General features: G+C 47.1%; 1 protein-coding gene across 1 annotated transcript in view; it reads left to right on the top strand.

The window, feature by feature from the left end:
* Nucleotides 1-233: 233 nt before the first annotated feature.
* SPATA16 (spermatogenesis associated 16) overlaps nt 234-26,448 on the top strand; it is a 552,592-nt gene continuing 526,377 nt past the window's right edge. Inside the window, exons 1-2 of the mRNA XM_069212614.1 lie at nt 234-845; nt 14,151-14,296. Coding sequence (XP_069068715.1) covers nt 234-845; nt 14,151-14,296 — 758 coding nt within the window. The remainder of the gene's footprint in view (nt 846-14,150; nt 14,297-26,448) is intronic.

The following is a 26,448-nucleotide window of genomic DNA, read 5'->3' as shown; positions in this document are numbered from 1 at the left end:
AAGTAACCCTCCAGACAATTTCTTGAACGTACCCATTAATGTAGCGCAAAATGCAAGTCATTCCCTAGCGACATCTGGCTTTGGAGAGTTCTGAAAAGTGATAGAATCTGTTGAAATGTGCCATTATTAACAGGGCAGATCCATGCTTCACATGGGCATGCTAGTGGGGCTACCTGGATTTTTCTCCAGTACGACATTGACATTTATATATTTATTTTAGGTACTTGGATGGCATGGAGTCGGGAAGTGAACACTGCGAGAGTGGTGTGGACACTGCAGGCCCGCACGGAGTACCCCAGCGGGCGAACTCAAGCAATAATGCAAACATCATCCATGAATGTAATATAAGCATCCCTGTAACTGTACAGGGGGGAAGGAGATCCTGCGACGGACCACTGGAAGAATTATTGGTGGACAGAGGTAAGCAAGCAAAAATGTTAAAGGAAAACCAAAGTACTGATTTACAGAGACTGAGCTTTAAGCGCAAGTGTGACATGGAAGAGATGTTTTGCTCAAAGAAGGAGCCTAGAATATTAGACATGGACTATCAATCAGTGACGATGCCTCTGCCACGCATTCCACTGAAAAGCATCATGGATGTAGAGGCAAGGTTGGTCTATGTGGATGAGCAGGACATTCCCTATGAATTTGAGAAGTCTCTGGCGTCAACCAGCGAGCAACTGAAATGTCAAGATGGAGATATAGTGGACTTAGTAGGTTCTCCTAATTTCAGCCTTCGACCACAGACGGACAAATGGCTCCAGATGTCGCTGAAGGACGCAAGCAATTGTTACAGGCAAAAAAAGTATGCTGTGGCAGCAGGGAGATTCAGGACGGCACTTGAGGTATTGTATTAGGGCTAATCATTTATTAGTATTAGTTTGATGTATTAGTTACCCCCGAGATTCACAGTTTTGGCCATCAATGTATGTTGACCATGTTGCATTGGAGTCGGTGCTTGTACGCCATATGTGAGAAGTGCATCCTTGGAGAATTTGTGCCCTGTGGCAGATTTCTCAGCTCCACGCAGTAGAAAAAGTCCTCATTAATATTTAAGAGACAAGATTTCATCTAAAAATCTTTATGGCTATTTCCAAATGCCAAGATTAAGGCCTGCAATGAGAGCAGGTCTCCATCTTCACTTTCAGATATTCACAAGGTAAAATTAGTGTAAGCCCTATTTCTCAGACAAAAGTTTTAATGTTAAAATAGTGTCACTTGGTGATTCGGGAAGGGTGTGGTCTACTCCCAGCGTGGAAGCTGCATCTGACAAGAAGTATCAACTCTGCAAATTGATGCCAAGAAGTGGGCACTGACATGCTTTATGATTACTAGAATAGTTGTACATTGTGCATGTATTTTCTTGTAAATCACAAGGAGGGTGGGATTCTTTTGGCCACCATTAACTGATAGAGACTTCTAGCTGTAGATTCCTTCCCTTCAGATTTTTCTGGCATTAGCTTGAACCAGTAACTTTTGCAGTGCATTACCCTTGCGTGTGCCATCAGGTGGCGTCATTCAGATCCACGTGGGAACAACGGCGTCATTGGCGCGATCTGTGACGTCACGTTCACCTATAAAGACATCTCCCAGGCATGCATACATCAGTTCTTTTCCTTCTGCGCCGGTTAAAGTGCAGAGCCAGAATCAAGCTACCCTCTGTGTTTTTTGACAGGCCCTTCTCTACTTTTTTTGTCAAAACTTTTTTGCGTCTGTGCAGGATGACATCAAGGAAGACAGGGTTCAAGCCGTGTGGTGCATTGCTACCGCACCATGTCGGTGATGGACCCCCACCCGGTATGTCTCTGGTGCCTAGACCAAGACCACATCTCGAAGTCATGTTCCGTCTGCCGGGATATGGCTCTGAAAGTTTTGAGGGAGTGGTCCCTGAAACACATGGCGGTCCGGCAATCGATGTAGGTTGGCACGACTCCTCAGAGGTCCCGTCCCGGTTGAGGAGGAGGTCGCAGGACCGCTTCAAGAGCCCTAGGTCCTCTTCATCCCATTCAATGTCCTCTGGGCACTCGGGGAAGAGGGACATAAAGAAGAAGTCCAAGAGGACTTAGACTTCACCTCGTCCATCAGCTAACGAGGCAAGTTGGGAATGTCGACATTCCAGACACAGTTCTGCGGAACCATTGCCAGGGCTGACTGCAAGCCCCCCCCTTTCCGTGAGAAAGAGTGACCCCCGCTCAGCTCAAAGAGCTTTACAAGATCATGCATCTCATATTTGAGTGGGCTGGCCCTGCCGCAGTGCCTTCGGGCCCTGCGGGTTTGGCAGAAGCCCCACAGGTTCCACGCCAGCGTCTTCAGCATGGGCGTCAATGGGTTCTCTTGGATCAATCAATCCATCAGTTTTTGTAAAGCACGGCTACTCACCGGTGAGGGTCTCAAGGCGCTTGGGGGGAGGGAAGCGGCCTCATCCAAAGAGCTGCGTCTTGAGGTTCTTCCTGAAGATGGTGAGCGATGGGCTTTGTCTGAGGTAGGTGAATGACCGTCCTACGGCAGTGGTTTAACAAAAGCGAAGGATGGTGGCCAGGGCCTGCTGGGAACAGCGGAGGGATCTGGAGGGGATGTGGAAGTAGACACGGTGGTTGCTGATCCTGCGTTGTGTATGGCCTTGTATGTGTGGGTGAGTAGCTTGAAGGTGATTACTTTCTCAACCAGGAGCCAGTGGAGGGTCCTCAGGTGTTGGGAGATATGTTCTCAGTGTGGGAGGTCCAGGATGAGTCTGGGTGTGGTGTTCTGTATGAGTTGTAGTTTTTTGATGTTTCTAGTTGAGGTGCCGGCATAGAGGGCATTGTCGTAGTCAAGCTTGCTTATGACTAAGGCGTGGGTGATTGTCCTGCAGCAGTCTGCTGGGATCCATCTGAAGATCTTCCGAAGTTTGTGTCTGCCAGCAGGAGGAGACGATTGAGTTTGACCAGCGGGACATGGATAGGGAGGAGTCAGGATGATGCCAAGGTTGGGGTGTGCTCAGTCAGTGCCCGGGGGGCGCAGAGGGATGTGAGCAACCAGGAGTCGTCCCATGCTGAGGTGGCGTTTCCGAAGATGATGAGTTCAGTCTTGTCCGAGTTGAACTTGAGGCAGCTTTCACTCATCCAGGTGGCGACGGCTTCCATTCGTAAGTGGAAGTTTCTTTTGGCCGTGTCCGGGTGTCCGGTGAGGGAAATGATGAGTTGTGTGTCATCGGCATATGACACGATGTTCATACTGTGGCTTCTGACGTTAGCTGCGAGAGGGGCCATGTATACGTTGAACAGTGTGGGACTCAGTGAGGATCCTTGGGGGACTCCACAGTTGACTCCCGTGGGTCTGGATGTGTAGGGCTGGAGTCTGAACCTCTGAGTCCTCCAGGAGAGGAAGGAGTGGATTGATTCCAGGGCTATTCCGCGGATTCCTATGTCGTGGAGTTTGGTGAATAGAGTGCTGTGGGAGACCGTGCCGAAGGCTGCTGAGAGGTCGAGAAGTATAAGGGCTGCACGTGGTTGTGGTCTCAAAGTAATCGGATGTCATCAGTGGCTCCCAGGACGGCTGTCTCCGTGCTGTGGTTGCTGCGGAAACTGGACTGGGAGCTGTCCTGGGAGTAGGCCTCGATGAAATTCCGTAGTTGTGCGCTGATTGCTTTCTCCAACACTTTGGAGGGCAGCAGCGAGATAGGCTGGAAATTCTTTAGTTCTGATGACTCGCCGAAGGTTGTCTTCAGGCAAGAGCTTATTTCGGCATGTTTCCAGTCCTCAGGGAAGGTGCCAGAGTTGATGGAGCAGTTCATTGTGTTTCGGAGCTCGGCCATGGATGTGCTGGCTCTGATGTATTTGTGTTATGGGCAGGAGTCCGTGAGGGATTTGAAGTGGGTGATGTTCATGATGCTGACTGTTTCCTCTGTGGTGAGTGTGGACCGGCTGTGGATGGCCTGGGTGGGTTCTGGGGGGTTGGTTGGTCACAGGTTCTGGTGCCAGGATTTTCCAGGAGGAAGCTGTCGTAGATGGCCTGTATCTAGTGGTAGGAAAAGGTGGCAAGTTTGTCGCAGAGGTCCTGTGATGGGGGGATGCTGGTGGCTTTGGAAGCAGGATTTGTGAATTTGTTGATGACTGAGAAGAGCACCTTAGTGTTGTTCCAGTATCCCACTCTGAACAATGCCATGTCCGCACAGTCAACCTCCTCTGCGTCGCTCCCGAAGTCAATACTCCCAGTGCCACCGCCGGCCACCTGTGTCGCAGTCCCCATTCTAATAACCAATGATCTGGAACGGCATTGCATGATGCCAATTCCTGCGCCGATGGTGCCCACAGGTGCCAGATCATTGCCTAAGCATTTTTAGAAACAGCTAAGCACTGGTGGCTTATAGGAGGGGTATCAGAACCCTCTAGAGTCCCAATTAGAGTCTATGGACTGGTATGAGGAGCTAGGAGAGGCCAGTGGACTGGACACCTCTCCAGATACTGTCATGTTCTCACTCCTACTGTGGCTACAGAGGAGGGTGCATGGTATGCCTTGGTGGTACCCAGGGCAGCTGAGGTTCTGGACCTTGAGCTTCCCTCTGTGCAGGTCAAGACCTTGAATCCTGGACCTTGAGCTTCCCTCTGTGCAAGACTAACATATTGACATCTAACATCTTGACAGAGGTGCGTCAGGGCTTTGTCATCAAAACTGATGTTTCCCTTTAATGAGGTTCTCACCAATGTCCTGCTGGGGACATGGTCCAAACCCAGCATAGGGGTGCCTATAAACAGGACAATTGGCCACCACCATCGCCTGGCTGCGGGCAACTCTTACTTCCTCACACAACACCCCACCCAGGAGAGCTTGATGGTCCAGGCCTCCACTTCCCATGGTGCCTTCCCACCCACCCCACCACATAGGGAAGCCAAGAGCCTGGACCATTTGGGAAAGAAGATGTTTTCTTCCTCCAGCCTGGCATTGAGGTCGGTAAACAACTCATGCCTATTAGGCCGTTTTGCCCATACACTGTGGGATACGGTGGTGCAGGTGCTGCCTTGGGTCCCAGAGGGCGTACTGGCCACTCTCTCACAGACAGTTAAAGATGGGAGAGATGCAGCCAAGTTTACCATCAGGTGTGGTTTGGACACGACGGACTCGATGGGCAGGGCGATATCCTCAACAGTGGCCCTTCAACGCTATGCTTGGCTACGTACCACTGGCTTTTTGGGGGATGTCCAAGCAAATCTTATGGACATGCTCTTTTATGATACCCACCTTTTTTGGGAAAAGGCAGGATCTGCACTGGAGTACTTCAAGGACTCCCTGGCTACGGCCAAGTCCTTGGGCATCTCAGCGACTCCTCACCAACAGTCTTTCTATCGCCCCTTTTGAGGCTTTGGAAGGGGTGGGGTACCATGCCATCTACAGACCAGCCACCATCCTCTGACTGGTCAAGATCCTGTGCGGGGGACGTGTTCATGGTGCCTTCAGACCCAGAGGGTCTGTGTCTAGAAGTCATCCACCACCCAGCCCCCCACTTCCACAGCATCCAAGCCCTCCTAATATGATTCTGCAAGACTATCAAGTCCAGTTGGATTGAGGATTGAATTTCATCTCCCACACTGGCGGTCCATAACATCTGACAAATAGGTCTTGCATATCATACAGAAGGACTATTCCCTCCCCTTCCAGTCTTTTTCTCCCCAATGCCTCCCTCAAAAGAACGGCTGATGGAGGGTCATTTGGCTTCTATCCACGAGGAAGTAACAGCTCCCTTGCCAAGGGAGCCACAGAAAGGGTCCCGATATGAGAAGTAGGCAGTGGTTGTTACTCCCACACCTTTCTGATACTCAAAAAGAACAAGGGCCTTCATCCTATTCTGGATTTGTGGGACATCCATTTCTTCCTCAAAAAGGAGAAATTCAAAATGCTCACTCTAACTCAGGTCCTGTCTGCCCTAGACTAAGGAGACTGGATGGTAGCGTTGGACTTACAGGATGCGTATTTTTACGTCCCCATCCTGCCTGCCCACAGACACCACTTGCAGTTCAAGGTAGGCCAGAAGCACTTTCACTTTTCTGTGCTACCCTTCGGCTTTACTAGTGCTCCCCGGGTGTCCACCAAGGTGATGGCGGTGGTCGCAGCTCATCTGCACAGGCTAGGGATTTCAGTCTTCCCCTACCTCGAAGACTGGCTGCAGAAGGCTCCTTCACCCCAGGCTGTCGTCACCTACCTTCAGACTACCGTGCCTCTTTCCTTCCCAAGGCAGTGACTCCATCTCATCTAGGTCAGAACATCACTCTGACCACCTTCTTTGCTCCACCACAACCCTCTAAAGAAGAGGAGCAACTCTACCAGCTGGACCCAAAAAGAGCACTGATGTTCTACCCTGACTGCACAAAAGAGTTCCGGGGTGGATGACCAACTCTTTGTGGGGTATGTGGGAGCAAAGAAAGGTCAGGCAGTGCAGAAGCGAACCATCTCACTCTGGGTCGTTCGCTGCATTAAGATCTGCTATGGTTTGGCCAAGAAGCAGCCTCCTGAGGGCTTGAGAGCTCATTCCACCAGGGGCAAGACTGCTACCAGTGCATTAGCAGAGGGTGTTCCAGTCCTTGACATCTGTCAGGCAGAGACATGGGCGTCCTTGCACACGTTCACAAGACATTACTGCCTTTTACAATCAGGTCCTTAGAGACGGGCACGTTGCCCCTTTGGTCCTGCAGGACGTTTTAGTGTGAGAAGATCTGTCAGTAGCCCACCGCCGGGAAGTTATGGCTTGGGTATCTATTCTAAATGTAAGGAATCTGCAGCTATAAGTCTCTAACAGATTAACAAGTTACTTATATTCAGTAATGCATTATCTGGTAAAGATTCTATCTAGCTGCAGATTTCTTACATCAGACCGTAACAAAATGGAGGGATAAGGAGGTGTTATGGTCCAGTGTATATCCTCCCAAGTAATGAGTCTGAAACATAAGATACACTGTTCCAAAGGAGAAAGAGAAAAAAAGGGGGGGATACCGTAGAAGGGGTCCTAAATTTTAGGAGCAAGACACCTCACACATCCCGAAGGATGTCACGCTTCATCATCGGAGCTGCTCCTCGTCAGACCGGCGCTGCAATGTCTGACGGGCACCACCCCAAGAGGGGGGGCTCTTTACCGGAGATCTTTTGTGATGATGAAGCCGTGACCCCAAAAAAAGGTGAGAAAGAAATTTAGAGGAGATTAAAGGTAGTGATTAAAATTGGCTCTAAAAAAGCAACATCAGGTAACTGCTTTATTGGACCTAATATGAAGAAAAAGGCCAAGATTAAAAATAGTCAAATGAGTGAAGCTGAAATAATGATCAGTCACTCTAAATCTGAACAATCGCAAAAAGGGTGGGGAATTTCCAAACCATCCCTAATATGGGTCAACATGTTTCGCATCCTGGTGGTCCGTACGGATCCCTTGATGCTTCATCAGGACCAAAAACGACTATAAATATCTCCTAGGCATGAGGGGGGTCTGGAAAACTATTCTCCAAGGAAACAAACAAAGGTATGTATATAGGTATCCAGTCACTTACGTTAGTGAGAAGGTCTAATAACCGTCGCCCAACCCAATTAGGGGAACGCGCTTCCTAGGACCACACGGACCCTTGGTCGAGCGCGAAAATAAATTGTAGATGCTGCCGCCAGTGCCGGTCCACCTACCCGGGTCCGCGTTCCCTGTAAAGTGATTTCTTACATCAACCTGTGCCTCCCCTCTCTGTGGACAGTTCTGCTAGGGTTGGGGATTGTCCCTTTCAGGGCCCTAGTATTTTGGCACAGACAAACTGTTAGTTCTTTCCACGGCTCTGCACTTTTGGCGTGGAAGTTCTTGGAAAAAGAACTGACCTACATGCAACTGGGTGATGCCTTTATAGGGAACAGTGACGTCAAAGAGGGCTCCAACGATGCCACACAGATCTGAATTATGCCACCCAATGGCGCATGCAAGGGTTTTGCTCTGCAAAAGTTCCAGATTCCAAGCTGACACCAGAAAATTCGAAAGGTAAGGAATGTGCAGCTAGATAGTCTCTACAAGATAATGCATTACCAAAGGTAAGTAACTTGTTCATTTCTTCCAAAAAACAAAGAATTATCATGATAAATGGAGTCACAAGAATGATCGGAGAAGATTTAGAAAAAGGCTTCTTTTATCCATTCCCTTGTGTTTCTGTCACAAGCGTGGTTTACACATGGTTCTCAATCTAAATGTGTACAGAGGGCATTATTGTTAAACTATACCATTTTAAGGATGTATTTTTCAGCCTTTTTCTGGATGAGAGAAGTGCTTTTCTCCTCCTTTCACCATTGTTCTTTGTTAAGGGAGACAAGTCAATAGCTCCTCTTTCATCACTTTTGGACCCTAGTACCTAGTTTTTGGGCTATTAATGTCTCTTTTTTGCAACACAGGTGTTATTTTGCCCCCTCCAGCAACCTTTTTCCTTGATTTTAATAATGTTGGATTAATAATTTCAGAAGAATAAACGCAAAGAAACCAAATCATGACATGAAAAAGTAGCATATAAACAATTGCATTTCTTAGTCATTCCCTGTGAGCACTCTTGCCAGCTGGGTGCTCTAAACTCTCACAGATATCTCATTGCCACCCCTGCACAAGGTTATGCAGGGACTGCAATTTACTGGTTCCCTCATAATGAAGGCCTAACAGAACGCTAGGGATTCCTCACAGAAGCCAGATTAACTTTGTGGTAAGATTGTGTGGCAACTGCAGCAGTTCAATCACATCAAAACCCTTTCCTCTCCCCCATAGCTTAGCGCTGTGATTCATTTCATTTTCCCTGCAACTAGACATTGCCACATGTTTCTGTTAGACCTGGCAGCTCCTTCCGTAGTTTCCCTGCACTTTTTGCCTCTGATCACCTGTCTCTGGTCCCTGTGCTGTATTTCGTTTTTGCTGGTTTTGATACTCTGGGCACTTTACCACTGCTAACCAGTGTTAAAGTGCAAGTGCTCTGCATCTAAAAGATAGTGGTAATTGGTTTTCCATGATTGGCACATTTGATTTACTGGTAAGTCCCTAGCAAAGTGAACTACGGGTGCCCAGGGCCTGTAAATCAAATGCTACTAGTGGGCCTGCAGCACTGATTGTGCCACCCACATGAATAGCCCTGTAAACATGTCTCAGACCTGCAACTGCAGTGTCTGTGTGTGTAGTTTTGCACTGCCAATTCGACCTGGCACATGTACCCACTTGCCAGGCCCAAACCTTCCCTTTTACTACATGAAAGTCACCCCTAAGGTAGGCCGTAGGTAGCTCTATGGGCAGGGGCATGTGTATTTAAAAGGTAGGACATGTACTGGTATGTTTTATATGACCTGATTGTGAAATACTGCCAAATTTGATTTTCACTATTGCAAAGCCTATCTCTCTAATAGGTTAAATGTCTTTTAAGTGCAGTTTTCCATTGGGAGCAGATAGAGATGTGGAGTTTGGGGTCTCTGAACTCACTAAAAATACATCTTTTGGTAGAGTTGTTGTTTAGATTGTCTGTTTGAAAATGCCATTTTTAGAAAGTGGCCATTTTCATGTGTAACCATTCTGTACCTCTGCCTGACTGTAGAATCCACATCTGGGTCAGACTGACAGTTGAGCTATTTGTTAATTCCCTCTAGTGTCTAGTGACACATAGGGAGCTGAGGTGTATCCTGCATATCCTGATGAGTCTTCCTGGGCTACAGTGAGGAGGGAGAAGCTGAGACCTGCACCTGAAAGGTCTGTGCCGGCCCTCACACAATGCAGTCTCCTACACCCTAGACTGTGTCTGGTGCAAGACCTGGGCAAGGCAGGATCTTGTGAACAACAGAGGCTTTCCTTTGAAGTGTGCCTACTTCAGAGGAAGAAAAGAGTATAAGTAGTGGAGCCCAAACCCCAGACTTTCAGATTATATCTGGATCAAAAGGAACCTCTGCCAAGGAGAAGAGCTTGATGAGGACCTGCCACTCGCCTGTTGCTTTGCTGAGCTGGCCTGCTGCTGCTGGTGCTGCTTCTGCCTTCAAAGGGAAGGACTGGACTTTGCTTTCTGAATCCCTGCTTCTGAAGTTTTTCCAAGGGTTTGGACTGAGTTTGCCTCTTGTTATGAAGTCTCAGGGACATCAAAGACTTAACCTACCAGCACCTGGGTACTCCTGCTGAGGACCCTGACTTGCAAAGTGGTGCCAGTCCAGTTCCTTGGCCCTTGGAAATGAGTTCTGGTGAGAAACAAGAAGATCCAGGCACACCGACTCTGGACAACTCCAAAATCAATGCTGCTGCATGACTCAAGGCCTCTGCCTGCAACACAATGTAGGAAGCTGGCCCTTTATGTAGTGTGCAAAACTAGGCACACTATGCAGGGGGCCAAGGCAACCACACGTTGGTTTCCATAGGTAAAAATGAGACCACCTAATACTCTAATTTTAAGGTAGCTTGGTCGAGCAGTTACGCTAATCTTGGAAGAGTGCAAAGCATTTGCTGTACTCACAGTATCAATCATGTGATGCACACACTCAAAGGAATAAAGACCAACTTACAAAAATACTTCATATTTTTATATAATTTTTAAGACCAAGAGTTTAAAAATTGGTTAAGTACTTTTTTAAGATATGGATTTTTGAGTTTTTATTAAATGCACTCTTACTGTGCTTTATTACGCAACATAGGAATCAATAGGGAATGACTTTTAAAAATGCATATAAAATCACACAGTTATGTTACCAGGTTCCACTTTTACAGGTTGGTCGAGGCCGTTGGTGGGCACACTGTGGCAGCTGGAGAGAATCGGGTGGCTCCTGGTTCCGGCGGGAGCAGTGCTGAAAAGTCTCTTGGAGCAGGCGCAGGGCCACTCAGGGAGACCACTTGGAAAAGGGTGGTTCTTGCAGATCTAAAGGTGGTGCCCTGGGATCTCCTTGGGGTGTCACAGTTGCAAGGGGTGAGTCTCTTGGAGGGCGGCTTACACGACAACGGGGCACTCTAGAGGGAGGTCCTGGGTGTTCCTGAAGTCCCTTGACTGGGCCTTCCTCCAGATCCTCTTTCAGCTATGGGGGAGCTGGTTTTCTGGTTCCTCAACATCAGCAGACTAGTACTCAAGGTATTGGCGCGTTCAGCCACTGGAGGGTGCAGTGCCACCAAACTTGGCACACTTGTGGGGTTTGTCCTGATGGTTGTCAGTGGGTTGTCGAGTCCAGCTGTGACTTCCGGTTCAGGAGATATCAGCCAGTCAGTGAAGTGACCCTCACTGGTTTGTTTGTTCTTGCTTGGTAGTAGAGTGATAGCTCCACTCTGAAGGGAGATCTCGGACTATTGGTGAACCCTGGAGGTCCTCAGGGTCTGTCAAGGTTGGTCCAGTGGTTAGCTCCTCTGCAGCAGCGATTGCCGGGTCCTAGGTGCAGTAGGCAGTGTGTGGCGCATTTTCTTGTGCAGCAGGTCCACAGTCCTCGGGCTTTGGTTCTTCTTGGTGCTGTCTTCTCTTTTTCCTTTAAAATCTGATTTCTTGCTCTAGGGATGTCCACTAAATACTGAATTTATTGGGCATTTTAGGGGGGAACCCGGTAGTGTCCAATGGGACACCTACCTTTGGATGGCTAACCCACTATAGTGACCACTTCCTGTGGGAAGGGTCGCTGCCCTAAACCTAATTGTCTATTTTCTTTCCATCTGGGATGGAGAAAAATGAAAGAGAGGGTCCACCTCACAGGCAATACTTTAGGGGTGGTTAATGCCAGTTGGGGCCACTCCCCCTACCACCAAATGTAAGGGATTTGCAAAGGGGGAATGCCAGCTGCTGCTAGGAGCAGGCTTGAGGATTGAGTTTCAAGGGTGGTAAGCACTTTGAGGCTCACCGCCAGGACAGTGCACATTCCTGAGGGAGGGGGTGTCAGATCCTTTACCCAGGAAGGGCATTATCTTACAGACCGGAGAGGCAGGACTCTCCTCCAAGGTTTTCATATTGGCTGTCTAGAGGTGGCAGCTGGATAAGGCCAGTCAGCAAACGTGCCAGGCTAGTTAGCTTTTCCAGGGGGCACCTCTAAGGTGGTCCCTGGGTACATTTAGGGATAAATCCAATACTGGCACCAGTTTGTATTTATCATTCTGAGTTGTTTGATACCACACAACCCAGGGTTCACAGTGGGCATCATGTACCTGGGAAACTCGTGTTGACCAGTGTCCAGAACATGTATTGAAATGGCTGCTCTGTTCACCCTTTATGTCCCAGGCTTGGCAAGGACAAAGTGGGGGCATATTGCTCATGCAGCTATGCCCTCACATATAATATGGAGCACCCTGCCTTAGGGCTATAAGGCCTGCCAGAGGGGTGTCTTACCCATAGTAAATGCGGTGTATTGGGACAGGCACAGAGGCAATGTGCCATGTCGAGTTTGAGTTTTAGGTTTGCACCAGAACACTCAGCCTGCAATGGCAGTGTTGGGTGCATCTCGATGAATGCCCTAGAGGGTGTCACAATCAGTGCTGCTGCCCTCAGGGGCATGCCCCTAGTACCCCATGCCCTGGGCACATAGTTGCCCACTTACTAGGGACTTATAGTGGCAGTTAAGAGTGTATCTAATTGTGCCAGTGCATCACAACAGATTTAGTGAAAGAGCTCTGGCCCAGGGAACCTGGTTAGCATGGTCCCTGGGCACTACAATTCCGAGGACACATCAACATCAGGCAAAAAGTGGGGGGATAACCATGTAAAAAAAGAGGCCCTCTCTCACACACCGCACAGACGGACACCCCAGGCCCGCCGCCGCCATAGCTTCGCTGAAGTCCTGTGACTCTGTGAATCCTGAGGGCAGTGTCACCAACATTCATGACACCCTACTCCGCCGCAGTGCCTGTAGTCCTGTGGCGTGACCGGGACCATGTGAGGTCGCCCGACGCACCTTGACCCGCTGGATTCATCGATCGCGCCAGATAGTCAGAAACTAACACCTTGACCCAACACTGCATCACCTCTCCTGCTCTGCAATAAGGAACTGACGCCACACGGGATCCAGCGACGTCTCACCTCCCTTACTCTGTGCAGCAGCTTGATTCCTCATTTACTAAAGGTACTGTACTGAGGGGTCCGTGTGACTCCATGACCGGTGCCACCATCCTCACGAGTGTGGTCGGAATGTTGGGAACGACTCTGTCATCGACATCCTAATAGCCTAAGTTGGAGCTATGGTGTTTCTAAGCTCCATATTGAAGTTTAATCTTTTAAAATGTGTATCTTTGCTTGTGTATTTTAGATATTGGTGATTTTGGTTTTGTTTTACTCAGATAAATATTGGTTATTTTCCTAAACTGGTAATAAGTGTTTTGTGGTATTTATTCTGTGTTACTGTGTGTTTTGGTACAAATACTTTACACATTGCCTCGAAGATAAGCCTGACTGCTTATGCCAAGCTACCCAGGGGTGAGCAGGGGTTTTCCTAGGTGGGTATCTCTCTTACCCTGACTAGAGTGAGGGGCCCTGCTTAGATAGAGTGCAAACTGACTTCCAACAAGAGACCTCATTTCTAACAGTTTCTAACATGTTTCCATCACAACCTTTATGACAATATAAAGCTGATGTATGGCATTTCGTTCAATTCTTCAGTGTGATATAGTTTTGGGTGGCATCCACCTCTTACATATCCTTTACTAGTGTGTCTTTGTTGCTGAAATCCACCAAATCCAGAAATTAGAACAGGGAATATCCCTAAATGTTGTATTTGTCATTGAAAAATACACCCATTCTTGGTTTGTTGTAATTATTTTGCAAGTCAAACAGTTGGCCCACATGTCAGGTCATACTGCTTCCGTTGCTGTGTATTGAAATAGGTGGCCGCATAAAACAAAATACTCACCTGGATGTTTTAAGTCGCCTGTGTGTAAAAACAATGGGAAGAATGAAATATGGCTAGAAATTAATGAAATCAGGCCAAATAGTCACACTGCAAGAGGAAAGGATGTACCTGTCTCACATAACCCGACAAATATAGCTTAAAGAAAGCCAAAAGCTAAGCAGGTGATATATCATGCCATGAGAGACAAATTACCTCAGTCGTGATAATCAAGGTAGGTGCAAGCCAACTGTGTTTTAGACTTTGACAATTTTCCTTCTTTTATCTGGAAAACGATTTTTAGTGTTTTCTTTGCAATCCGAGTGTTCCTTAAGGGGATCTAAAAGGTATGTTTTTGTGTTGTGAAGCTTTGCAGTAAGGGCGCAGCTTCAGGAAGACCCTTTGAGGCATCTGCAGGAGACATTTCAAGTGTTGCCAGTTTCATCGAGACAAAGCTTGTGGCCTGCTACCTGCGGATGAGGAGACCTGACCTTGCCCTCAATCATGCTCACAGGTAACACTTGGAGTCATATATGGCAGCACCTTGCACGAGTATTAGAGCAAGCACTTCCGTCACATCACTCCCCAATAACAGGTTTAACTTGTTTGGGTGCTGTGACCAATATGTACTTTTCTAACTTACAGAACCAGAGAGTAGCTAGATGTTGATATCTCTGTGGGGTGGGAGAGATGTAATGTGGACATGAACTGAGCATTACAGTAAACATCTCTGGTCCAGATGACTTCTAGCATCATTGCAGCACTCGTCTATGGCGGGCTTTATTTCCTTACATGTGAATTACATTAGAGTGTGGCTGACACATGAAGACAGCTGTGAGGCTGTAGAGTTGTTAGCAGAAAATAAACTTGGTGTAAAAACATATTTCTGATACAGAACTATGCACAACTCCACAGCACTCTGCTTTGACATGCTCCATTTTATCACTGCTGTGACTCTGCATGCAAATGTGTGAGTTACAACACACGAGTGTAGCTAAAAGAATTAAAGGCTTTATGTGGATGGGAGTGATCGTTCTATGAAGTAACGTGAGTGCTGGGAAGTTACGTCTGATAGAGATGGTTTCTTCCACCACCACAGCACTTCTCTTTGATAAATTTGATTCCTTCAGTCTTGTGATCCACATGCACTTGTGGAATTTACAAGGATGAATGTAGCTCAAATTTTAAAAACTCTCAGAGTGAACCAAAAAATCAAGGGAACAAGGGAGTAGCAAGAAAGGTAAAATACCCCCAACTTTGAACCAAAGCTTTGAAGGCACCAAGTCAGAACAAAAACATGTGAACACCACCCTCCTCTGAAGAGCTCCCTTGCCTCTTCCATCCAAAGTTCTATCCTTTCACCCTTTCATCAACCTACTGTAATCTACTTTTTCACCATTACATTGTCATCCATTCTTTCTTTTATCCATCATTCAATTTTTCTCGATTACATCCGTCCATCTGTTCACACATCCATTCTAGGCATCCATCCATCTGTACAACCATCCACCCAAACATCCATCCTTTGATTTGTCCATCCATCTATCCATCCATCCTTTCAAATTTCCATTTACTCTGTCATCCTAGCATCTGTCAATCCATCTATCCTTTGACTCACCCTGTCACCAACTCATTCATCTTCTCACTCATTCATTCGCCCACTCATCCATTGTTCCTACAGCCCTTCCTATCTTTCTTCCACTCTTTCTACCTTCCATTCAATATTCCTTCTTTCCTTTTTCTATCAACTCATCTTTCATTCTTCCTCAATCCAACTTGCTCTCTATTGACGCTTGAATTTCTGAAATTCTTTATAGCGTTAATTATGAGGTTTTGTCTGCAGAAGCAGATAAAAGAGCTCCAGAAAGGTCCCCACCCTTCTGTAGATGTTAATGCGTGATGTTCAAGACGTCCCCGGTTGGGGGAAAAGTTGCTAGGGCCCGAATGTGTGTTTAGAGAAATATTAGAGTAACATTTGAAATACAATTTTGACATTTTTATCAATGTTGTGACCCCTGTAAACTTGTGTTTGTTACAATCGCCCAGATTTACAAAGGTTTCATGCCGGCTTTGCATTAGTTTTTTTTTTTTTGCGCAGATCCATCGCAAAATATTTTTGGGGATTTACAAACCAAAGCAAATTGGTATTTACTTGGTTACTGAAAACCAGAATGAGGAGCTACTTTATGTTACTGTGAGTCAAAGGGACGTGCCAACTGTGGCATATGGGCGTTTCCATGCTACCACTCGATTTTTGAAGCGAAACAAATACTACTAGACAGAGTTTTGTGCCAAAAGTTAACACCACTAGAAAGCAGGAATCAAATGCTTTCATTTCTCCTTTCTTTTCCAACTTTGCATGGCGCTGCATTTTACAGCATGCATGCAAAGTAGGAAAAGTGGTAAAGTCAGTCTAAGCACAGTTTATTTACTGGAAGGGAACCCTTCCAAGTACAAAACCTATGCTAGACTCTTGCATGCTGCATTGGCGCTAGGGAGAGAGCAGAATATCCCATTATCTATAGAGATAGCAATGTCCTTGGGTGCTGCTCTGCGTTGCATGAGAGTTTTGTAAATTTGGGCTTTTGACTTGGTGCAAAGTCAAAGAAAGGTATAACAAACCGAACCAAAGTGTTGATAAAATATTTCCTTTCCAGCTCATACCTGTTTTTGCACTGAAAAGTAGTCTGTAAAGTAAATCAAATAGAGTATTCTGCTTCTTTGCGTTACTTTAGGTTTGTAGACATTCCACCGCTGGAGCAAACACCAACACACTCTCAGCACCCGTTATTGCTTTGTGGTGATTGCTGTCTTTTTAGGGTCGAGCCTGCGTTGCATGCGTTTGCACATGCGTTTCACTTGTGAGATGCTTTAGGAGTTAGAAAAGGGCTCGGAGCCCCGTCCATGTCACGTCAGTGTCTTTCATTGGTTCGTGGGCTTGCCTGTTAAAATCTGCTTGCTTTCATGGAAGGAACATACATCATGCCTTTTCCGGTGATTAGCCCTCCTCGAGCGCAGCGACCAAGTACTGAAAACATGCGAGGCTCGCTATATCCCATCAGGTTTGTGGACTACTTTTTATCTTTTTGTTCGCAGCGCGATCTCGCTTGGCAGAAGTTGAGCGCTTTGCATAACATCGACCCTGTTACATAGCTAATTGCACTTTTGCCAATGGGTTTCACTATGAGTGAACTGTAGCAGCGCAATTGCACTGTTTTTTTCCATTCAATGTGGCAAGAAAAATCCGCTTGGGAGTTTACAACTGCTAATAACTGTAACTCGGAAAAATGCGAGACCCTATTGCATTGCAAATGCTTGTTTTTTTTAGGAGTACCCCACTGCGGCCCTACGCACTCCTCATTCTGTCCATGTGCATTTTGCCACCTGCAGCGCTGTTTAATTAGGTGTTGCATTGCGGACTGTGAAACGTTTGTCCAAAAAATGAACATGGCACGAAGTACACTGACCATTACTTTGCCTCAAGCATGCATCCCAGGGATGGTGAGGTTCCTCTGCTACCACCTATGCTTTTTCATGCAAACCCCAATTTATGAACGATGGTAGACAGGGCTTTGGGCTAAAACAAAATACCTCTCCTTGAGGCAGGTACTAATGGAAACATTTCTCCTAATTTATCTTACATACCATGTGCGCTGCACTGTGCAGCACACATGCAATGTGGGGAAAACGTTAAAGTTACTCTAAGCATGGTAGTTTGTAATCAAATAGTACCTTTCTACTACAAAACCTCTGCTAAACGTCACACACACCCTTTCATTATGGTGATATGGTGTGTGCGTGGAGCTATTCCCTGCTTGGGCGTCACGGCAGGCGATTACATCAGCAGCATTATTACCTTTGTAGGTTTGTCCCTGCACTGTTTTCCTACTTGGTCAACACATATCATCAACTTTGGTTGTTGCACTTAGTTGTGCAAAAATTTAACAAACCTGTCCCTAAAAGCTCTGTGAGAAGTGGTAGCGATGTTACTATGGTGTGATGTAGGAATTGGAGAAAACATTCCTTTTACAGATGGCTTCTACCACCATCGCAGCTCTCAAATACTAGTGTCCCATCAGAATATCGAAGACAAAATATAATCTTTCAAAAATATGGTGGGCAAGATATCTATTACCAAAATATCATGAAGTTCAGTATACATAGGTAAGTATAGGTTTACATGTGTACCTTGATCAGTAGGAAAACACAAAATGATGGGGCCCCATGCAGAATTTGAAGAGTCCCCCCCGAGTTTCTAATATGTTACACATGTTAATTTGCCTAGGGCTGAATAGGGGCTCCCTGGTTGATTGGGTCCCCTAAAGGATTGGGGTCCCTTTGTGCCACAGAGGCTGTGAGGCCTGTGTTACCCCCCCCCCCCCACACTCACACACACACACACACTAACCTTGACAATTTGTTTCTTTAAGGTACAGGGATGTGGAATTATGAATAGTAATTGTATAGGTGTGCATGTATCACTACTTTCAGGATATATGGTTCTCAATACTTAGACCACAAAAATGATGTAGGTCGATATTTCTGACCTTGACATTCTGACAACCTCCACTGTGACAATTTCAATTATTTCAGCATTGTGAACATTTGTTATTTACAACATCAGGGTGTAGCTAGATTAAGGGACCTGGGGTGGGACAGGCATTGCCACTGCATGAAGCTTGTATTAGAGAAAAGACTTCGGATACAGATTACTTCTACCAACACCACAGCACTCCATAATTACAGGTTTAATGTCCCTCTGTGTTATGTAGAATAAATGTGATGGATTGTGATGTTTACAGTATCAAAGTGTAGGTGAAATAATACAGTCACTGTGGGACAGGTGAGACAGGGTCGGTCTAGTACAAAATGAAGTTGTGGCATCAAAATAAATGTGGCTCCCATTAACAAAGCAGATAGCTAAAGAAAAGTGGCAATATCAGGGAAATTAAAATTAAAAGCAGTCCCATCTGGCCACGAAACAGGACATCAACTGCTAAAAAAAAACCAGTCCATACACTGATCTGTCAAACCAGCCCATCGGCCACTGCCTGGTTGCCCTATAGGCCAGTATGAACCTGGATCTGATGTGGGTATTTGAGAGAATATTTCTGATACAGATGGCTTGCACCACCTCCACATCAGTGCTCTATTACAAGCTTGGTGACCTTCACTGTTATGTAGCCTAAATGTAGTGTTGTTGTTTACAAAACCAGTGTGCAGCTAAAGACTATGGCCCAGATTTTAGAGGGCCTAGCGCCACCTTGCATGACATTCGTGTCATTTCTTTTTACACTAATGTGTCCCGAGGCCAAAATCTCCACGCCAGATTTACAAAGTGGCACAATGCATGCATTAAAATTAATTCAATTTACAAATTAAGCACTGCTTCACATCACTGCTGTAATACAAGCGTGGTGTCCTTCAGTGTTATGTAGCCTAACTGTAGTGGTGGTGTTTTCAAAACCAGTGTGTAGCTGAAGACTAAGGCCCAGACTGAAGGGGGCCTAACGCCTCCCTGCACCACATTAGTGTCAATTTTATTTTTTTACGCTAATGTGGCCCAACGAGGCCAAAATCCCCACACCAGATTTACAAAGTGGCGCAATGCATGCATTAAAATTAATTCAATTTACAAATTAAGCACTGCTCTATTACAAGCTTGGGGTCCTTCAGTGTTTCGTAGCCTAAATGTAGGGGTGGTGTTTACAAAACAGGGTGCAGCTGAGGACTAAAATCTCAGTGGCGGGCGGGCGAGATGTCACTGCGATCTGATGCCGGTGTTTGAGGAAATGTTTCTTACACAGATGACTTTTCCCATCACCACAGCACTCCTCCATGACAAGCTTCAGTGTGTGATCCGCATGCACTCCTGTTATTTACAACATCAGAGTGCAGCTGAAAGATTAAAAGCCCTGTGGGCGGCGGGAGTGGGTGTTTGAGGGCTGCTGGAAAGATCATTTGCATTGCCATCTTTTATATATGAACATGAAATAAACCGAGGGAAACTCAGATCGATAATGGCAAAATGATCAATAATTTAATTCAGTTAATAATATAGGAACGTGGAATAAATCTGTATGTTCCCGCCGCGGTCGCCCCACCGAGCAGAAGTGCAGACGAAGATACATACTTTAATTTGAAAACATTTCTGAGACACAATTAACATAAAAACCCAATCTGAAGCATAATCAATAGCAGTATTTCTCAAAAAAAGAGAAATAAATTACTCTGATTGCTTGTTCTATAAATAGCTGGGAGCCATCCCTTGCCCCAGTGGATTGGAAAGGTTTGGTTCCTGGTGTGTTTTTCCTGTTATCTCGCACATTGTAAAAGCTGATCGCAATCATAGAGAAAAATTAAAATGTTAATTTTCTGCATTTATTTCCATTTACTGGAACATTTGTTACTGTAATTTCATGTAAATTGAGAATGCACTGCATATATATCAAATATGCAAATCAGTACGTTCTAACCAAGCTGCACATCATTTTGTAGACCTCAGTGCATCTGCATTGTGCGGCAGAGAAGACGCTCTGCGCATGGTCTATTTTTAAATTGAGTCCCATGAGCAAAATGCCCAGAGGGTCCTTCCTGCTTTTCTGCAAAAACAGCATTCTAGGCTTCGAGCAGGTTACAAATGTAGACAACAAAAACAGGCGCACAAGGAGCACACTATACAAATGGTTCAACCGCTGCATTGTCAGTAATGATGTTTATTTCATCAGCATCATTAACTTCAGCTAAGTAGACATTAGCAAGAATTTGTATATGGCAGAAACCCATACGCTTCTTTTTCTTTGATGTCTGTCTACCATATATGCTTTCTGTTCATCCCACGCCACTTAGTCCAACATAACAGCCTTGATGAAGTGACAAGTAGTCCTCTTTGCAGCTGACAAAATGGCGTCTGTTGACCTTGCAGCAGAAGGACCAGGCAATTACGCTGATGGTGCATTCAAGTGTGTTCCAGCATCCTTTGAACAGATGGAAACTGCTGACCTTTTGTCTCAGATGCAGAAGCTGGGAAAGTCATATATCTAGGGAAAGCCTTTAAACATGCCTAGGTTCTCAGCACAATGGTTTGAGATGCATTGCGTGGCCACTGTGTACCCCCATTTTACGTTTCCCACCAGGGGTGCCAAACGCAGTTCATGCAACATATTTGACCACGGATGCGCTAAAAGGATGCTGATTTTTTCCATAGGTTTTTCATCATAATGTGGAAAATTGTACCTCTGGGACTGGAAGCTTAATTTGTACATTATGCCCATTAATACACCATATCACTCCACCCGCCTCTCATATTGTAACAAGATTGAGGAAAACCTGTGTATGCAGTTTCAAATCTCCATGTAATGACCGAGGCATTATTTCCCTCTGGGCATACGCCCACTGTATCTGTATAACTAAATATAGAAATTAAAAGCATAGAATTTCTGAGCTTAGTGAATTAAAATTAAATAAAGCATGCATTAAACAATGGGGGAAGGCTCTTTGTTGATTTGAATAAATAAGGTGGTTTAGTGGCATGTACAATTTTGTTGGGTGAGAAAATGTGTCTTTACTTTCTTTGAAAACTTTGGGGCATGTTTACAAGTTGGATTGTGTCGCTTTTCCACCACGCGATGTGGTGCAAGAGCGACGCAAGCCGTACATGTGATTTATGAAGCTACGCAAGGCCTCATGGGAGGGACTGAGTTGCTCCATAAATCTGGAGTAAGGCAATGCAGCGGAAATCACTGCATTGCGGGAAGGCATTCCATGGGCATTGCTTGGGTGTTCCCCTACAACTCCTATGTTTTTTGACGCATTCCCAGATATACCAGGAAAGTTAGACCTGGGAATGCCCTAAAAAGATACGCCTTCTCTGGTGAGGCATAACAAGGAGAAATATCTTTATTTCTCTATGTTACTTCCTCTTTCTATGTGTGCTGCATCCTGAAGCACACATCTACAGAAAAATATGCCTCTCAGGATTGTGCAAGGATGCCTGCATTGATGCTAGGCTGCCAAGCAGGTGCCGGAGCAGGGGAAAAGGTAGGAATGAGCTGTATTGCCTTAAACACAGCACTTTGCTGCCCTATCACTGTCACACAGTGCAGTGCAGCAAGGTGACTTGCTGCACTACACTGCATGACATCCCATAAGTATGCCCCTTTGTTACACAAGAGGTTCCCAGCACCTCAGGCCACACTAAAGGAGGCCTAAGTGCCCAGCTTTCCACCACTGTATTTATTCGTCTTTAGGGATCAAATATGTTTATTGATTAATGAATGGTATTATCTCCTTTATCTCCTAGCCACTCCAGCCCCATCAGATAATAATAGGAAGCCTATAACTTATCGTTACATGTGACACCCCCTAATGTGTTCTCATTTCCTTCTACTCCTCCTCAGAGTCGGAGGGTCTGACTGACAACATTAACCTGGGTTTTTACATAATAAATCAAGGTAATGAATGTGGACATGTTAGCTTCCTAAACTCAGAGAAAAGAAAGTCTAGAAATTTGGATAGTGTCTCAAATTCCTGTGCATCCTGTGTGTTCACAATAGTTAATTTGTCCATTCCAGTATATTGCATAAATGGTGAAGCAATCCCTGAAACGTTGGCATTCTTATTTTACCCCACGGTGCCATGATGGCCTGCTTCCTGGCACTTAGGGCTAATAATATCTAACTGCCCCACAAATAATACAGTGAAAATATGAGTGTACTAGGTAGTCCTAACAGTGTGTAAGCTAAGAATCGTGTTATGGTATGTCTATATGGAACATGATATCTATTGCATCTCCTACCTCCTTCTAGTATGTCTGAAGCTTTTAACATTGCCAAAGTAGGTCGATTAGGGTAACTTTGTGTACCTAATCTGCCATATGTCTTTAAATTGTCTCCCAGTCTTGAAGTTTGTCAGGTCTGTGGTACATATAAATGACCAGGACCTATCTAGCCGCCATGACACCTGCTGTTGTTTGTGCTCAGATGTGTTTTTGTTCAGATCTGCATTCTAATAGGATGCCCGCCAGAACTTTCTCCCATAAGATCTGACTGAGGCATTTCTGATGGATACAACTACCTGTGGATTCCTCACCTCATGAATACTCCCATGGCGCCAGCATTCGACGGAAATCTTCTTACTAGTCTCTGCACGTCGACGAGGACGTCACTGTCTCGCACGCGACGCCGTCTGACGTCATACAGGCAATAAGAGGTCCTCGACGACGTGCAGACGTCAGTTCCCTTTTTTCCGTGCATTCGAAACGGTTATCTTCGAGGGAGCAACTGTTACTCTTGCGGTTACAGTGTATATCTTGCTGCGTACTCTTTCTCTGTGGAAATAATGTCGCAGAGAAAGTCTGGATTTAAGCCTTGTCGTGAGTGTGGAGGCAAGATGTCGGTGACGGATCCTCATTCCGATTGCCTTTGGTGTTTGAGCTCCGACCACGACGTCTCGACTTGTGATTCATGTCAGCACATGAATCCGAAGGCCCTTAAAGAACGCGAGGCGAAGCTGTTTATGGCCAAGTCAAAGGAGAAGCATCACAAGAAAAAGTCTTCTCCAAGACATCGGCGTCATCGAGACTCCCGGCGCCATAGAGAATCTCGGCGTCATTCAAGGGAGGCTCGTTCCAGGTCTCCGGATCGGCGCCGAAGGACATGGGAGGTCAGCCCCACGGTGACGCCGCACCCTTCGACGCCGTTGCCCTCTCCGGCGTCTCCAACTTCGCCTGGACAGGCGTCGGTGATTGAGGTATTGGAGCCTCAAGTGTTTTCTCCGGCGCAGACGCCGAGGCCGGCGTCGGGGTCGCCTCCGAGTCAGGCACCCCAGTATCCGGCTTTTCCCACCCCTGGAGCCGATAGTTCCGCATTCTTGAATGCGATGTATGCCATCTTCCAACAGATGGCTCAAGGGGGTGCTCCGGCTGGGCCTTTGGCCTTTTCTTTGGGTGATCCTGCGCCTCTTCGGCCGGCACCCTTTATGCCCTTTCTCCCGTTTGGGAACGTGGGCTCGGCGCCAGTGTCGGCGCCGGTGGCCGCTCCGGTGGCTTCGGAGGGATTGGCCCCAGGGATTTCCATCCCGTCGACGTCGAGATTTCGGCCTGTGACTCCGGTGGGTCCATCCGTTTCAACTGCTCTTCAGTCGGCGCCGAAGTTACCTGTGGCGCCGGATGCGGCGTCGGTGGCTTCGGAAGATCGGCGCCGATCTCCGACTTCGGCGGAGGTATTGTCGACTCCGCGGATTGAGCAACGACTGCATTCAAGGAGGCGTGCTCTCCGGGTACTAGAAGAGCAGGAGTACCAACGAGCCCTAGAGAAAGGAGAGCTAGAGGACTCGGGTGATGGGCTGCGTGGACTGGAGTCGGCCAGTGGGCTGGACACTTCCCCTGAGTGGGACCTTTCGTCCCCGGGGGAATATACCGAGGAAGCTGCTTCCTTTCATACAGTGGTACGGAAGGCAGCTAGTTTTTTGGACCTGCCTTTGCCGGTGGTGGAGGCGAAACAAAACCTTTTGACAGAGGTGTTGCATCCGGCCTCAGCCGCGGCGGAGCCTCTATTACCTTTTAATGACGCTCTGCTGGATCCGGTTTTAGAGGTGTGGAAGAAGCCGGCATCTTCCCCAGCAGTTCACAGAGCCGTGGCCAGGAGGTATCGGACGGCTCCAACTGATCCTGGTTTCCTATCTAGGCACCCTACGCCGGAGAGCTTGGTTGTGCAGGCCTCCTGTTCGTCCAAGTCAGCGCCTGGTTCTTTTCCGACGGTGCCTGGGGACAGAGATTCAAAAAAGCTGGAGGCGCAGTCGAAGAAGATTTTTTCGTCCTGCAGTCTGGCATTAAAAGCCACCAATGCAACCTGTATCCTGGGGAGGTATATTCATGCTCTGATGGATGACATCTCCTCTTCGTTTACAGAGCTTCCCCAGGGTCTTTTGGATCTTGTCTCTGATGCCCAGGCTGCTGCGACCCAAATTATCCAGACGGGACTGGATACCACCGACTCGGTAGCCAGAGCAATGGGCACAACTGTGGTGGAAAGGAGACAGGCCTGGCTCCGTAACTCGGGCTTTTCGGCAGATGTACAGTCCACATTGTTGGATCTCCCGTTTGATGGGGACAAACTGTTTGGGGCTAAGGCTGATTCGGCCTTGGAACGGTTTAAGGAGAGCAGGGCCACGGCTAAGTCGTTGGGACTCCAAGCTCCTTCTTCCACGGCCTCTTCCAGATTCTTCAGGAGGTTTCGTGGATTTGGGCGTGGCTCTTCCTCCTCTTCCTTTCGGGGAAGATATCAGCAACCTGCCTCTTCCCATCCCTATAGATCTTTTAGGGGGAGGGGCAGGGTCCGCACCAGGGGAGCTTCTCAGCAGCACTCTGCCTCTTCCTCATCCTCTGGCGGGGTGCAGCAGGGGAAGCAGCCTTAGGCTTCCACCATTTCCCACTCACTCCTCTCCTGTAGGGGGAAGATTACAGCATTTTCTCACCAAATGGGAGACTGTTACGTCGGACACTTGGGTTCTCAGTGTTGTGGGAAAAGGCTACACCCTTCCCTTTCGGGAGTTTCCGCCCCTCATCCCGCCCCGCCCTTCGTATTGTTCACAAGAACACCTCCTGTTGCTAGAACAGGAGGTAGAAGTCCTCCTTTTAAAGGGCGCGGTGGAGTTGGTCCCGGAGCAGGAAAGGGGTCAAGGAGTTTACTCAAGGTATTTCCTGATTCCCAAGAAGGATGGTCGTTTGAGACCAATTCTGGACCTGAGGATCTTGAATTGGTTCCTCAAGCAGGAAAAGTTCAAGATGCTGACCCTAGCACAGGTGCTTTTGGCGTTGAATATGGAAGACTGGATGGTGTCTGTCGACTTGCAGGATGCTTACTTTCATATCCCGATACTCAAGTCACACAGGAAGTATCTCCGGTTTGTGGTGGGATCGCAACACTACCAGTTTGCGGTCCTTCCGTTTGGTCTTACTTCAGCACCTCGAGTCTTCACGAAGGTGATGTCGGTGGTTGCGGCAGAGCTCAGAAGGAAGGGGATAGCAGTATTCCCTTACTTGGACGATTGGTTGATCAAAGCCAAGTCCCCGGAGCTTGTGTTGCGTCATCTGCAGTCAACAACCCAGTTGTTGTTCGACCTGGGCTTTTCGGTGAACGAGCCCAAATCTCACCTAGAGCCCTCTCAGCGCCTCCTGTTCATAGGGGCAGTACTGGATACAACATTGGGTCGGGCCTTTCCTCCGCCTCAGCGGATTCAAGATATTCAGGATTTGGTTCCAATGTTTCGAAATGGAGCGGTAGTTCCAGTCCTCAAGGTCCTTCGTCTGCTCGGTCTTTTTGCCTCCTGCATTCTGTTGGTCACGCATGCTCGCTGGCACATGAGGGCTCTTCAGTGGTGCCTCCGAAGGCAGTGGTCTCAACACAGAGGGGATCTCGAGGGTACTGTCAAGATCTCCAGAGATGCTGCTGTGGATTTGAAGTGGTGGATTGCAAGCAACAATCTTTCACAAGGAAAGCCGTTCCAGCAGTCGCCACCAGTGGCCACAGTCATAACGGATGCTTCCACTCTAGGGTGGGGAGCTCATCTGGGGGATCTGGAGATCAAAGGTCTTTGGTCTCCAGAGGAACAGATTTTTCACATCAATCTGTTAGAGTTACGGGCTGTACGTCTGGCTCTCAAGGC

Source organism: Pleurodeles waltl, chromosome 11 (genome assembly GCF_031143425.1).
Source record: "Pleurodeles waltl isolate 20211129_DDA chromosome 11, aPleWal1.hap1.20221129, whole genome shotgun sequence".
Lineage (NCBI taxonomy): Eukaryota > Metazoa > Chordata > Amphibia > Caudata > Salamandridae > Pleurodeles > Pleurodeles waltl.
Note: the sequence above shows the minus strand (reverse complement) of the source record. Positions and strands in the feature narration are given on the sequence as shown.